This window comes from Aspergillus viridinutans, assembly GCF_018404265.1.
Source record: "Aspergillus viridinutans IFM 47045 DNA, scaffold_1, whole genome shotgun sequence".
Taxonomy (NCBI): domain Eukaryota; kingdom Fungi; phylum Ascomycota; class Eurotiomycetes; order Eurotiales; family Aspergillaceae; genus Aspergillus; species Aspergillus viridinutans.
The window spans coordinates 825944-838324 of record NW_025091217.1 but is presented as its reverse complement, the minus strand read 5'-3'; the positions used below and the strand labels follow the sequence as shown (position 1 = coordinate 838324).

General features: G+C 51.5%; 5 protein-coding genes across 5 annotated transcripts; 4 read left to right on the top strand and 1 right to left on the bottom strand.

The window, feature by feature from the left end:
- Positions 1 to 2907: 2907 nt before the first annotated feature.
- Aspvir_000201 (putative C6 finger domain protein) lies at positions 2908 to 5053 on the top strand (the record flags this gene model as incomplete). The annotated part of the gene is made up of 2 exons (XM_043265343.1): positions 2908 to 3684; positions 3767 to 5053. The coding sequence occupies 2 exons, from the start codon at positions 2908 to 2910 to the stop codon at positions 5051 to 5053; spliced, it is 2064 nt and encodes a 687-aa protein (XP_043121278.1).
- A 1167-nt stretch (positions 5054 to 6220) lies between these two features.
- On the top strand, positions 6221 to 8002 carry Aspvir_000200 (putative DNA-directed RNA polymerase III RPC4; the record flags this gene model as incomplete). Its single annotated transcript, XM_043265342.1, has 1 exon — positions 6221 to 8002. One exon carries the CDS (start codon positions 6221 to 6223, stop codon positions 8000 to 8002), a length of 1782 nt encoding a protein of 593 aa, XP_043121277.1.
- Positions 8003 to 9598: 1596 nt separating this feature from the next.
- Positions 9599 to 10042, top strand: Aspvir_000199 (uncharacterized protein; the record flags this gene model as incomplete). Its single annotated transcript, XM_043265341.1, has 1 exon — positions 9599 to 10042. The coding sequence occupies one exon, from the start codon at positions 9599 to 9601 to the stop codon at positions 10040 to 10042; it is 444 nt and encodes a 147-aa protein (XP_043121276.1).
- A 747-nt stretch (positions 10043 to 10789) lies between these two features.
- On the top strand, positions 10790 to 11204 carry Aspvir_000198 (uncharacterized protein; the record flags this gene model as incomplete). The annotated part of the gene is made up of 2 exons (XM_043265340.1): positions 10790 to 10916; positions 11020 to 11204. 2 exons carry the CDS (start codon positions 10790 to 10792, stop codon positions 11202 to 11204), a joined length of 312 nt encoding a protein of 103 aa, XP_043121275.1.
- Positions 11205 to 11420: 216 nt separating this feature from the next.
- Positions 11421 to 12218, bottom strand: Aspvir_000197 (uracil phosphoribosyltransferase; the record flags this gene model as incomplete). The annotated part of the gene is made up of 3 exons (XM_043265339.1): positions 11421 to 11827; positions 11890 to 11989; positions 12045 to 12218. 3 exons carry the CDS (start codon positions 12216 to 12218, stop codon positions 11421 to 11423), a joined length of 681 nt encoding a protein of 226 aa, XP_043121274.1.
- Between the last annotated feature and the right edge of the window lie 163 nt (positions 12219 to 12381).

Below are 12381 nucleotides of genomic sequence, written 5' to 3'. Positions count from 1 at the left end.
ATCATGAACAAGCGGGATTGGCAGCTTTTTCTACCTAGGTACCTGTCAAAGAACACTCCAGAGAAGAGAATGCGAAATCCCAACCAGCTAGACTTGAAACGCAACTGCAAGTAAAAATTTAGAATCGCAAGCGCAAAGCGATTCTTTCTATGAAGCTACATGCAGCCATTCTAGCTCGTCTCGTGGCGGGAAGCGAGTCCAATTGCAAACGAGAGCTGGATGGCGAACAAGGTGGAAACAGTAATAGTATTTGCGCAAACTTTCGGTGTGCCCTTGGACTCGCGACTTGACAATAGATAAATCAATAATCACCCACACCATTGAAAACCCCGCTTTCGCTGTCGAAAGGACGATTTTAGAAGAGATGTCTGCCTTTTTGCCGTCATTTCGGTTTCCAAAAGCTCTCGCAAGGGACTCCCAGGTAGACATTAGATAGATCGGCTACATATGGTCTGGATGCTCAACAATCCGGTTATTGCAAGGATTCTACTGCCACCAACATCATTATATGTCAAAAGATACCTAATTCTTTTTGTCGCATTCGCTCATGAACTCAAGTACCGCAAAAAAGAGACATCCCGCCATGATTCAGTAGTCATCCTACCCAAATCGAGTGAGCTCGTGGTCAATCCTACGAGGACCTTGGGAAGACAATGATTTCCGTAGGCGCAACAATTCGCAAAGCTCAACAACAAAATAAATGATCATACATAGATAACTGGTTCCAAGCTCGTTTGTGCTTGAGCGATTGGATGGTGTTTGGTGGTTGTTGCAATAATAGTCCATCCTTACGTCGCCCACTCTGGCAATGACTCTGTTCCGAGGAGGGGTAGAAAGAAGTCTGGACAAGCGCAGATCATGAAACGAGGCAACAATTGGGCCTTGTCGCTTGCTTGGCTGTGGTGGCTATCCTTGTCGCAGTCATCGTCACTTATTTAGACTAGATAGTGATTGAAAGAAAGAACCGGGCTCTTACCCTTGACTTGTAAGTCCTTTCTTTCTCTCGCCTCCTCTGCTACGAATAGATAAATGCAGATCGATTCATGCGCTATCCCCATCGGAGCATCGATAGACTCGTCCGATGCTCATAAAGGAACATCAAGCGCTGAAGCGCTTAAGACCGAAATACTCCATCGCGTTATAGTTTCAAGCTGAAGATATTCTCTAGATATCCTATGGTTGAATAAATGTCATGATGTAGACAGAATGATAGAACCCTCCGTGTGAATCCGTCCGGTGATGACTTATCCTGAGCTGTCCTATTTCGCTCACAAGCACTGATCGGTGCTTTTCTGTTTACCAGTCAGATCGCCGTGCCGGAAAGATACTCCCTTTCTCCTCAATTAATAGTACCTGGACAGGATGGGGGGCAGTTTCTGGGTGTCATTCGACGTGGCCGCGGTGAGGATGTGCCGGCCAACGAATCGACGGCCACTCAGATGGACCCCATCCGTCTCGTTCCTTTCTGCTCACACCATAAATCCAACCAGTCATGCAAAGGACTGAAAGGACAATGAAAGATTGAACTGTCGAGAAGAACTGTGGATGATACCGAGCCGGTAGGAGAGAGTGCGACTGAAAGTCAGATACCTTGGTCGCTTCCTTTGCGCCAGTATCCGATTTCGAGGCGAATCCATCAGTCGGACTCTATCGTCATGGTCAATGATGGGTTATAACACCGAATTTTATGCATTTGACCCTCTACATATTGTCATTGGAAGGTAGCGACTCGTAAATAGCCATATCTATAGCATTATATCTTTCGCATGACTTTCTGATGACAGACGGTCTTGCGCATCCAGTTTGCGACCAACAACCCACAGCGCAATGCGACTCAAAATAAGAACATATGTAATAACAGAATAGGTTTCAATCAATGACAGAAACTAGTTTCGCATGTAAAAACATGAATTAGATTCATCCTCCATGGCATTCTTGTATTAAATTCGTGGATTACCGGCGAACGCAGGTCACCGACCCCAATGCCCATTTTCGCTTTAGGTGAAACCATCGTACACTCGCACCCACTTCTTCTCTCTCTTCTTCAACCGCTGATCTCGAAACCCAACCAGTTCACTCAACTTCTTTCGATACTTGCTTTCAATCCATCTATAGGTTTACAGGTGAGCCCCGATCTTCATCGTCTACTTTGAGTGTTATTTGCAATCATTTCGTTCCCCCCATGATTCGACTCTTCCTCTCCTGATTTCATCAACCTGTCGGATGCCACCGCTGACATACAGCCCAAGCGCTTCTTTGTAGACGACTCATCCACCATCCATCTACTGCGACACTCGACTACAGCCATCGCCTCCATCGTTCGTTGCCTCTAGAACCACTAGATGTGTGCGATCCTCGATGAATAAGTTTGACTCGCGATAGGTGTGTCATTGATACTGTCCATCCTCTTCCCAGAGACCCTGGGCTTCTTCCCTTCCCTCCAAGTCTGCACTCATCAAGATTCGAACTAGAACGGGCCATCGCTAAAAATTCAAGCGAATGCCTTCTTCAGTCATTCATAACTTTCCTTGATGGCTTCTTTTGAGTGAATTGTGCTGACCCATATGGTATGTTTCCTTCAGGTTCTCAACCGGTTTTTCCCTTTTCCAGTCGCTCTCGGCTCTTGCGACTTGGGGCCCCCTCACCCCCATCCAACCACGATACCCTTCGGCATCAATCATAGCGGTACAACGATCGCGGGTGATCTGTCTTCTAACTAAACCCATCTGGTTCCTTCGTTGTGGTAGGTTTGGACGGAATTTGCCCATACTCTCGTCTCCCTCCTCCTGCCTTTCTCTGCCCCCACTACCCTCACCCTCTGGACGGGCCCTCCCACATCAGGTCGAACAGCCGATTGATACAAATCTCTCGATGTAGCAATAAGGTGGTACCTGTTCTCCCTCCATTATGCAGGCTACCTATCACGAAAAGTCCTCGCCTCATGGGGAGCCCTCCGCCTATACCGAACATATGGCCCTGGGCCAGACCCACAAGGCTCCCATCCCCAAGAATGTTGCATTTGAGCTTTTGCTTGACGAAAACTCCAAAGTTCGGGCTCGGATACCCATGAGGGTACAGATATATCCTCATGATACGACGGATTCAATCGTGACTACAGTGAAGAATTTCTATGGCATCTATGACGGTGCCGCCAGTGGTGTCAGCTTTGAGGATGAAAATGGCATCACCCTCATCGCAAGGTATGAGAATCTAAGAAATAACATGACCGTCTATGTGCGGGTGATTCCCGTTCAAGCATACTCGGAAGGCTACGGGGATCGCTATTATGGCATCCCAGTAGAGGCTCGCAAACGTCCCAGTCTTGGCGAGCCTTTCCAGATGGGGCCGGCTATGCAGCCGGCGCAGGTCTTGGAGCATAATCAACCGCCATCCAGGCCTACCTCCAGGCTTGCTCGCAAGCGCAGCATGTCACCTTCCGGTAGAAGCCGTCGGAGCGCCTCTCAGAACAAGCAGCTCTCCAGAGCTGGCAACAAGAGCAGGGGTTCCAGCACTCATGGCAGCTTTCATGATGACGGAGCCTCCGGCTACAGTGACAGCGAAGGCGGCTATGGCTCCGTCTCCGGTACGAAGAAAGCCCGCAGCGAGCAGTTTGGTAGCTCGGATATCAGCATGGAAAATATACTCCATGACGGTCGCCGGAAGCGACCCAAATTTGAAAGCTCGGTAAGACAGCTGAAAATGCCTGCTACTTGACTTCTCCTTGTCAATGCGAACCACATTTGCTGACTCAATCTTTTCTTTTCAGGAATTGCCCTTGTTTGTGCCTCCCCAGGTCCCTCTGACAGCCTCCACCTCGTCGATCTCTCCTCAACGTCGATCAGTCGGCCAAGAAGGCGCAATCTCGCCATTCGCTCGGCCCAGCCAACGTCCTTACAATCAACAACAGCCACTGCCATCTCCACAAAGCTATGGCCACACTGAGCAGACGTATACAATGAGTTCCGCTCAAATCCCCATGTACGCCACTCCGGCGGTGCCTGACCATGGTCATCGTCTGCGCGATCGCGCTACCGCACAGTCGTCTGGACAGTACAGCAACGCCGCCGGCCGGTATAATGGTCCAGGTGTCCTTCCAACTCCTGATCCCACCATTGCTAGCTGCATATCTGATGAGGATGTTGCAATGCAGCTGATCCGGCTGGGAGACGCTTCGAATTTCTCTCATGGTCGAACATCGGCTTCTACATTGGACGATGCGTTCAGCGGTGCTGCTGACGCTGCTTCCTCCACCGGCGCCACAAGCGATGGTGAAGACTTCAGTGAGGATGACGATGATTTGCCGGCGCGGTCTAGACAGAAGCTCGATTCGAGCCCAATGCTCCCCCCTGGCACCACTAAACGCACTCACAAGCGCCTTGACGATATCCTGCCTAGTTTCGACAGCTCGGACGCCAGCTACGACGGTATGGACGAGGACTACCAACATGAAGAGCTTAATGATAGTCTAGTCAAGAGCGAGGTCGACGAAGATTCGTACTACAGAGAGTCTACCCCTAAGCCGAAGAAGGCTAAGACTCGACCGACCAGTACGACTTCTGCCAAGCCGCGTGTGTCCAAGACAGCGCCCCCGCGCCAGGGCAAGAGTGGAAAATCTTCTTCGACCACGGTCGCTCGTAAGGCCAAGTCGACGACCACTGTGGTGAGTCAGAAGGCTGCGCCACCGTCGCAGATCGTTAGCCCTACCCCTGCCCGCAAGACCTCTACATCCTCCGTCAACGGTCAACCTCAGCTTGCTGCGGACGAAGAGGACCTTTCAACGAAGCCACGCTGTCAGCGATGCCGCAAGAGCAAGAAGGGCTGTGATCGCCAGCGTCCCTGTGGTCGGTGCAAGGATGCCGGTATTGGTCTTGAAGGCTGCGTTAGTGAAGACGAGGGAAACGGTCGCAAAGGTCGTTATGGTCGCCATATGGGCGTACCTGTTAAGAAAGGCCTTGACGCGATTCCCGCAAGCAACGAGCCCCAATTGATCGGCACTACGGCTATCCCTTCCTCATCCGCTATCGCAGACAAGAACAAAAAGCGCAAGCGTTAGTGCATGTGTTCTTGCTTGCACTCGCCGTCTTCATTCGTTGCATCTCATTCTTTTCGGACCATCTGCATCTGTCTTGGTCAGCAACAAAACGCTTGGATGATGTTGCTCTCGACGTGCTATCTGCTATGACCTCCTTCAACAAGAGGATCTAACTCTCCCGTCTCTCATTCACCGACACATTTCCGCTCCCTTATAACTTGAAGTCCTCCAGTCCTTTACCGCAAATACGATACGAACACCTACATCCCAATTCATATAGAACAACCCTCGAAAAGTGAGTCACTGCGCGGACTCGGTACTGGATATTTAACCGTTGACTCGACAGCGGTTTTTTGCCGTATCCGTGCTACGAGCGCTTGCGCTCCTTACGTTCTTTCCATCTCGCAGTCCGTGTCCTGTTGCCATCTGCGTTTAAGTCTCTGCTGTTTATCATGGATAGTCTAGCGATTGAACTGAGCGGGTTGATTATCTAGCTTTGTTGTATCTTTTGGCGTTCGTGTGCTTCATTCTATTGCAGACACCTTGCCTCAAGGGTTACCTCCACTCATTTATCTACACTGAAGTGCGTTCTGACAAGTTATGTGTGTTCGGTTTTTTGTTGTTATTTATTTTACCTGCCTTGCCGGATTTGAACTCCAGCTTGAGTGTGAGGTCTAGTGTCGTTGAGTAAGGAATATATATTGTTTGCTTTCAGACCTGATTCAAGATAGCTTTAATCGTAAGAGCAGCTTCTAAAACATGTGCCCCATGCTATGTTTCCAACTATTCAGCCATGGATATCCACTTTCAAAGGATCTTGCACTATACGCTTGATTATCAATGTGCGCGAGTCGTACAGATATAGTCGGTAGCTCATCTTTTCTCATATTGCCGTATTTGGACTAGCGGTGGTTCTCCGCATGCAAGCGCTAGACGCGCGCTTCTTTTTTTTCCCGCTGAAGACTTGGATCATTTTACTCATCTTCCAGACTCCACGAACAAGCTTACCAGCACGCTCATTTTCGCTTTTTCATTTGCAATTTTTTTTATCGGGATATTTTCTAGTAATACGAAGGTTTAGAGAGAACAACTGGATCCTTGTTTTGGTGCCTCATTGATGTACTGATTCCTCCGGTCTCCCCTCCCTTCAAGCACACACATCGTGCGCGCCAGATCCGCTGAGCAACCATGCCTCCCAAATCCGTCCGTCGAGGCGCAGCAGCAGCAGCAGGAGGAGGAACAGCTTCGCGAAAAACCACCAGCCAAGCCGAATCAAACACTCCTACTGGATCCGCCTCATCCACACCCCAACCGTCCACAGCAGCCGGTACCCCCTCCACACGAGCACCCGTGCAGCGCCTCCAGACTTTGAAAAAGCGCACACCCTCCGGCAGTATCGGGCCCGCCGCGAGAACTCCCGCCGCGACAACGCCGGGAAATGGAGAGCCGGCCAAGCCGACGCTGAAATACAAGCCTCGCGCCGTGGGACGGCGCAGCAAAGAAGAGCGAGATGCGATTGAGAAGCTTGAGGCGGAGCGGAATCGGGAGCGATTGGCTGAGGTTGCGGCCATGCGGCGAGGACGGGGAAATGCGCAGCGAGGCAGGGGAGGCCCCGGGCGAGGACGCGGGGGGCCTGGGGTTCCGCTTGGAGGCGGGCGACGAGGCCGTGGTGGGCGGTTTGAACCGGAATCGCGAGCGTCGTCTATGTCGCGGAGTCGGTCGGTTATCGATATAGCTAGTGGTGCGGCTAGTCGCCATGTATCCTCGGACGAGAGTGATACGGAGACTATGCTTCCCATTGACCAGATCGAGGTCGATAGCGATGAGGAGTTGGATGATGTCGCAGATAGCAAGAAGGGAAAGGTTCCCTTGCGGTATGCGAACCGGGAGAAGGGCCTTCGGCCTGTTCGTGTTGAGCGCCGTGAGCACGAGGAACGTGTGGTCAGTGTCAACATGGAGTCCAGCACGAGTAAACCCGCCGAAGCTGAAGCCAAGGCTGAGGATGAAGTGGAGGAAGTTCGTGCGAGGAAGACAAGGCCCGAAGACGATTCTCTCTTCGTGCGGGACGACGATGAGATTGAGCCTCAGGTGAAAGAGGAACCTGTTGACGAAGACCAGACAATGACAGATGCCGCTCCCCATGTCGGTGAAGCAACGCACGATGATGGCTTTCTTCCAGCACAAAAGGTCAAAGTTCGCAGACGACTAAGTCCCAAGTCTCCCGAGTCGGAACCCGCACCCGCACCCGCACCTCCATCCAAACCTGCTGTGGCTAAAGACCCGAGAAGCTTGCTGCGCACAAAGGAAGACATTGAAGAATATGAGAGACATACCAAGGATCTTGAGGCCATACTGGAGCTCCTTTCCGTCGAGCCCAAAGAGCCCAGCGCAGAGCGATTGGAGCTGGCCGAAGCGGCGGCGGACTTGACAGAAACACCCGAAACGGCAGTGAGTGACAAAGAGAAAGAAGAGAAAGCGGAGGATGAGACTAAAGATAAACTGGCGGGCCAACTGTTCCTCATGCAGTTCCCTCCCATGACACCCAACCTTATAGTCCCGGGCACTGGCGGCAGCACGGAGGAAGCAACTACAGAAGACACACAGGCTGTCCCCGGGGCCACGCGATCAGGCGAAGCCGCCGTTAAGCTTGAGAGCGGCGAAGTGGAGATACTGGACGAAGCGGACGGAGCCACAAACAAAGAGCCGTCGAAGATCCTCACCGCGGCGGACTGGCAGCTTCGCGCCGGACGGGTCGGGAAGCTGAACGTTCACAAGTCGGGCCGAGTCACGATGGACTGGGGCGGGATCAGCTTCGAGCTCGACCGGGCTACATCGGTAGACTTCCTCCAGGAGGCTCTCATCGTCTCGGCACCGGAAGAGGGTATCCCAGAGGAAGAGAACCGGGTATGGGCTATGGGGCAGCTCAGTGGCAAGTTCACTGTCACGCCTGACTGGGGGAAGATGCTTTGAATGGGGATTTGGCGCAACAAAAAGCATTAGACACTGTCTGTGATTGCCATGGCTGTGTCTACGAACATCTTTGTCTTTTTGGGCTTTACTGTGTGCATAGGGTAGCGATTTTTAGAACATGTACAATGCATGATTACGGCCTTTGGAGTTTCAAGAGCTTTAGTTTGGATCTTAGAAGGTAGTCAATCGAGAGACTGGACGCCAACAGCCTCTGCACCAGAACGGGGATGATTATCAGATCAGCAGTAAGGGTGAGAATCGGCTTGTTGCCTAGGTACGTTATTAGTAAGTCAGATTGTATGACCATCCTGCATTTTCCTTTTTACTAGGGCCGACTCGCTGGAGTCCGATTTACTTCGCTATCGCAGGACAATATGCATACTGAGGTAGTGATTGATATCGCCGGTTATCGAGCTTAATGACGTCTTCATACTTCTGCTATTTAGGGAAAGGCGACAGCTAGTCGAACTTAGTGGAATTGACTGGAGGTGTGGCTGTCTGCAGCCATGAAGATAATGGAATACTTTATTCTTTTACTGTAGTTCTGATAGGAGGCATGATATAGAGTATCCAGCCAGAAAGCTTGTGGAGGACCATAGATACCCTCTTGCCTGCTTGTATCTATATCACTTGATGCTTAATTATTGACGATTCATGATTTCTATATATGGCGAGCTGACGGGCAGATATCTTATTACATCACACGGGCGTGGACCCTCTCGCAGCCCTGACTGGCCCCTTTGCTGCCTTGGCACGAAACCAATGGGGAATAGACCCGCAGCCACCGTCGCAGAGACTAGCCCCTGCCCCACGCACTCTCATTGGCCGCAAATTTCTGATAAGCTTCTCAAGTCTTGCACGAGGCAACGATCGGCTGTCACTAGTCCCAGACCGTGCTGACACGGCTCGTAGTAGCCAATAAAAAGCCAGGGAAATTGAAGCCTCGCGGTGATGGACCCCACCCATCGAAAACCCCCCCACCCCCTTTAAGTGAGTATGCGTACAATGCTAATTTCGCTTTAATTAAAGGTGGATGGATATTGTGGTTCTGGCCTCTCATTTTTCACCTTGAGTGGTTTTAGTCTCTTTTCTAGTCCACCTCCTGGACGACTGCTGGCTGCTCGATTGTTTTTGCGCGTTGCCTTGATTTTCTTCTCTTCCTTCCCTTCGTCAGTCTTCACCTGTCTGATCCTTGCCTTCACAAAAGTTCGGATCCCCTTGTGTGTGCGTCCTGGTTGGGATCTGTTGCTCTTAATTTGAGTCCGTCTCTTTCCCCTCACAGTCTCAAGTTTCGAATTCGTCTCGGGTATCGCCCGTTCAGGAGACGCACAGCCGCTCGTTTAGTACATAGTGTCTCCTGAGCTCTAGCCCGGAGCTCGACTCACCCAGGCCTGAATCTCGACAACAACCTCGTTCACCAATCCAACCTGAGAATCTATCCTGTTTCCAGCCTTTCAACCGATCGTCACCGTGTGAACTTGTCGTCTCCTGAAACAGCATCAGCAACAGGCCAGGAGGAGCGACTCTATCGCTAGGCTTACCGAACGTTCGACATACCTGTGCCGCTCAACCAATCCACCGAAAGTCACAATCAATATGAAGATATCCAACCTCGTCCTCTGTCTCGTCCCATCCGTGGCTCTGGCAGCCGAGTTCGAGCAAAAGCCTGCCGTTGCTCTCACATCCTCAGCAGATAACCTACCCTCCGCTTCTTCGCCAGAACTTACGGCACCCTCGAGTATTGAACACGTGCAAAGTGAACAACGGGTCTACGATAAGTTCGGGAATGATATTACTTCAAGTCCAGACTACCCTGTTGTGGCAGTCATCCCCAGTAAACAGAGGGCCCCAATGCCTGTCTTTGAAGGTCAACTATCTGAACCCGCGCACGGATCTATCGAACTGCGCTCATTGGAAGCGTCATCTGGATCGACCAAGTCGCTGAGAGCACGGAGTGAAGGCACACTCGGGCAAACACCTTGGATCGGTATGGCCATCGGGTTGACTTGTACGGCCTTGGCCGCAGTGATGCTTGGGTGACTGGATCCATGATAACGGTTTCTTCTATACATACAGCCGACTTTTCTGCTTTGTGCAGTGCATCATGAGCACTCCTGCATTATCGGAGTTTTATTTTCTCTTCTTCTTTCTCAGACCTGAGCTGTCCGATGATTTTGGCTCGTTTGCTACAAGCGTCGCATACATTCGCCGCGGCCTGCGGGAGCCTCCTTCAAAGACGAGGCGCACAACCGTTGCCTATGTTCTTGATTTATATTCTCTTCTTTTTCACTTGCATTGACATACCCTCATTCGATATAGACTGGGTTGCCGATCCTATTGGCGGAACGTGTACATGATACCTTATATTGCTCTTCTTGTGGTTATATCCAGGCGTCTTTTCTTCTTTTATTTTCATGGATATTGATATGGCTGATTGCAGGTGTGAAGACACCCAATGATGTACCTACTACTACTTAATTCTGCCACCAAGGCACAATTACAATGATGATAGCTAACAATACTTGACATCTCGTCCAATCATTTCACTCTACCAAAACGGGAGGTCCGTTTCTTTGTTTGCTTGTTCTTGGAGTTGGAGCATCATCCACAACACGAGAAGGGGCTGAGCTGCAGATCAACCTCCTCAGCCAGCCTTATTCTCTTAACCTCCACAGAATACTCCCTCCATTTACTCTTTTCCAACCATCTCATATTTTATACCCTCGCATAACACCAACTCATCTCCCGTAACAAACAACCCCCAGAAACAGCTCCTCGATCCCAGAAATGTCCACGCCAAACAACATGCCCCCCTACACACCCATGCCCTCCCTAGGCCACGAGCTAGGCGTCATGTTCGGTTTCATCGTCGCCTGCCTGCTGATCATGGCGGTATACATCTATTTCTGGCGGGGTATGGCAATCTCAATCCCACCCACCCCGCCGCCCCCACATTCCATACTCCACGTGTGTGTTTCATATCAGCTGGATCTGGCTAACGAGTAATATCGATGAAGCCGCCGACCGCCGCGACAAGCAGCGCGATAAGGATCGGCAGAGGGAGCTTGCTCAGCGGGCGTTCCGGTATGAGCGTTTCCGGGGAGTTGGAGGTTCGCGGGGGAAGATGCTGGGTAGGGAGATTGTGCCGCCGGTTGGGGCGCTGGAGGTTCCGTCTTTGCGTGGTGATCGTGAGAGGAGATGAGGGGCGTCAGTGGTAATTGTGATGGAGTTATGGTGTGATTATAGAAATGGGACCACGGGTGGGAGAAGGTGTTACGGTTTGGTTGGTCTATATGACAAGGGCGTTGATGGTACGGAGTACTTATATGGTCAATTTAATGGGATATCCTGTCTGTCTACCATGCTTCAATGCGATGCGACTTGATCTGAAATGCGGACAATACCGCTGCTGCGCCTACTACTTGCCCATAGCAAGGAACAAGCGATCTCCGATATCCCCCACCCCGGGCACAATCATCCCCCGCTCATCGCACTGCTCGTCGACGGCGCCCACCCACAGCTCCACGCCTTCGGGCCAGCACTCGGCCGCACGACGAAGCCCCGGTTTCGAACCGAGCACGCTGAGCATGATCACCCGCTGCACGCCCCATTCGCGGAGGAGCTGGATGGCCGCCTCGGCCGTGGCGCCGGTCGCGATGATGGGGTCGAGCAGGATGGCGAGGTTGGCGGCGGTGGAATTGGTGGGGGAGTCGGGGCGCAGGAAGGGGAGGTTATTGTAGTATTCGACCGGTTGGAGGGTGAACTTGTCGCGGAAGAGGCCAAGGTGGTAGATGGGGACGGTGGCGGGGAGGAGGTTGTTGATAGCTTGAGCACGGTTCAGCAGTAGTTCGGAGTACGTCCATGGACAAGAGAAAATATAGGGATACCCTCAATCATGCCCAATCCTGATCGGAGAATAGGCACCAAGGCCACGTTGGCAGGGTCGATTGTCTTCGTCTCATACTCAATGCCCAGCGGGGTTTTATCCTATGGTAGGGAATCAGACTATATCGGTTTGCGGCATTGCAGCAGGATACACCACCTTTTCACCACTGGCAACCTTCAACCCGGCGGCAAAGGCTTCAACACCTAGAATGGTTGCAATCTCATGCACCAGACTGCGAGTCTCGCGACTAGAGGTGGAATGCGACCGGAGCTGGGAGAGTTTGGCCTGGAGGCAGGGATGGGAGGAAACATGGATATTGGAGGGGAGCATCGTCTTAGATTCGGAAGATAGTTACTGTAAGATGCAAAAGTGAAACAGATAAGAAGAGGGATTCGACGAAGGGATGAAGAGGGGATAGAGAGGGGCTGATGAGTTGTGTCGCTGTAGGGGACTTGAAGGAGCTGCATTTAAGCATGCCGCAGGAAGAAACAGC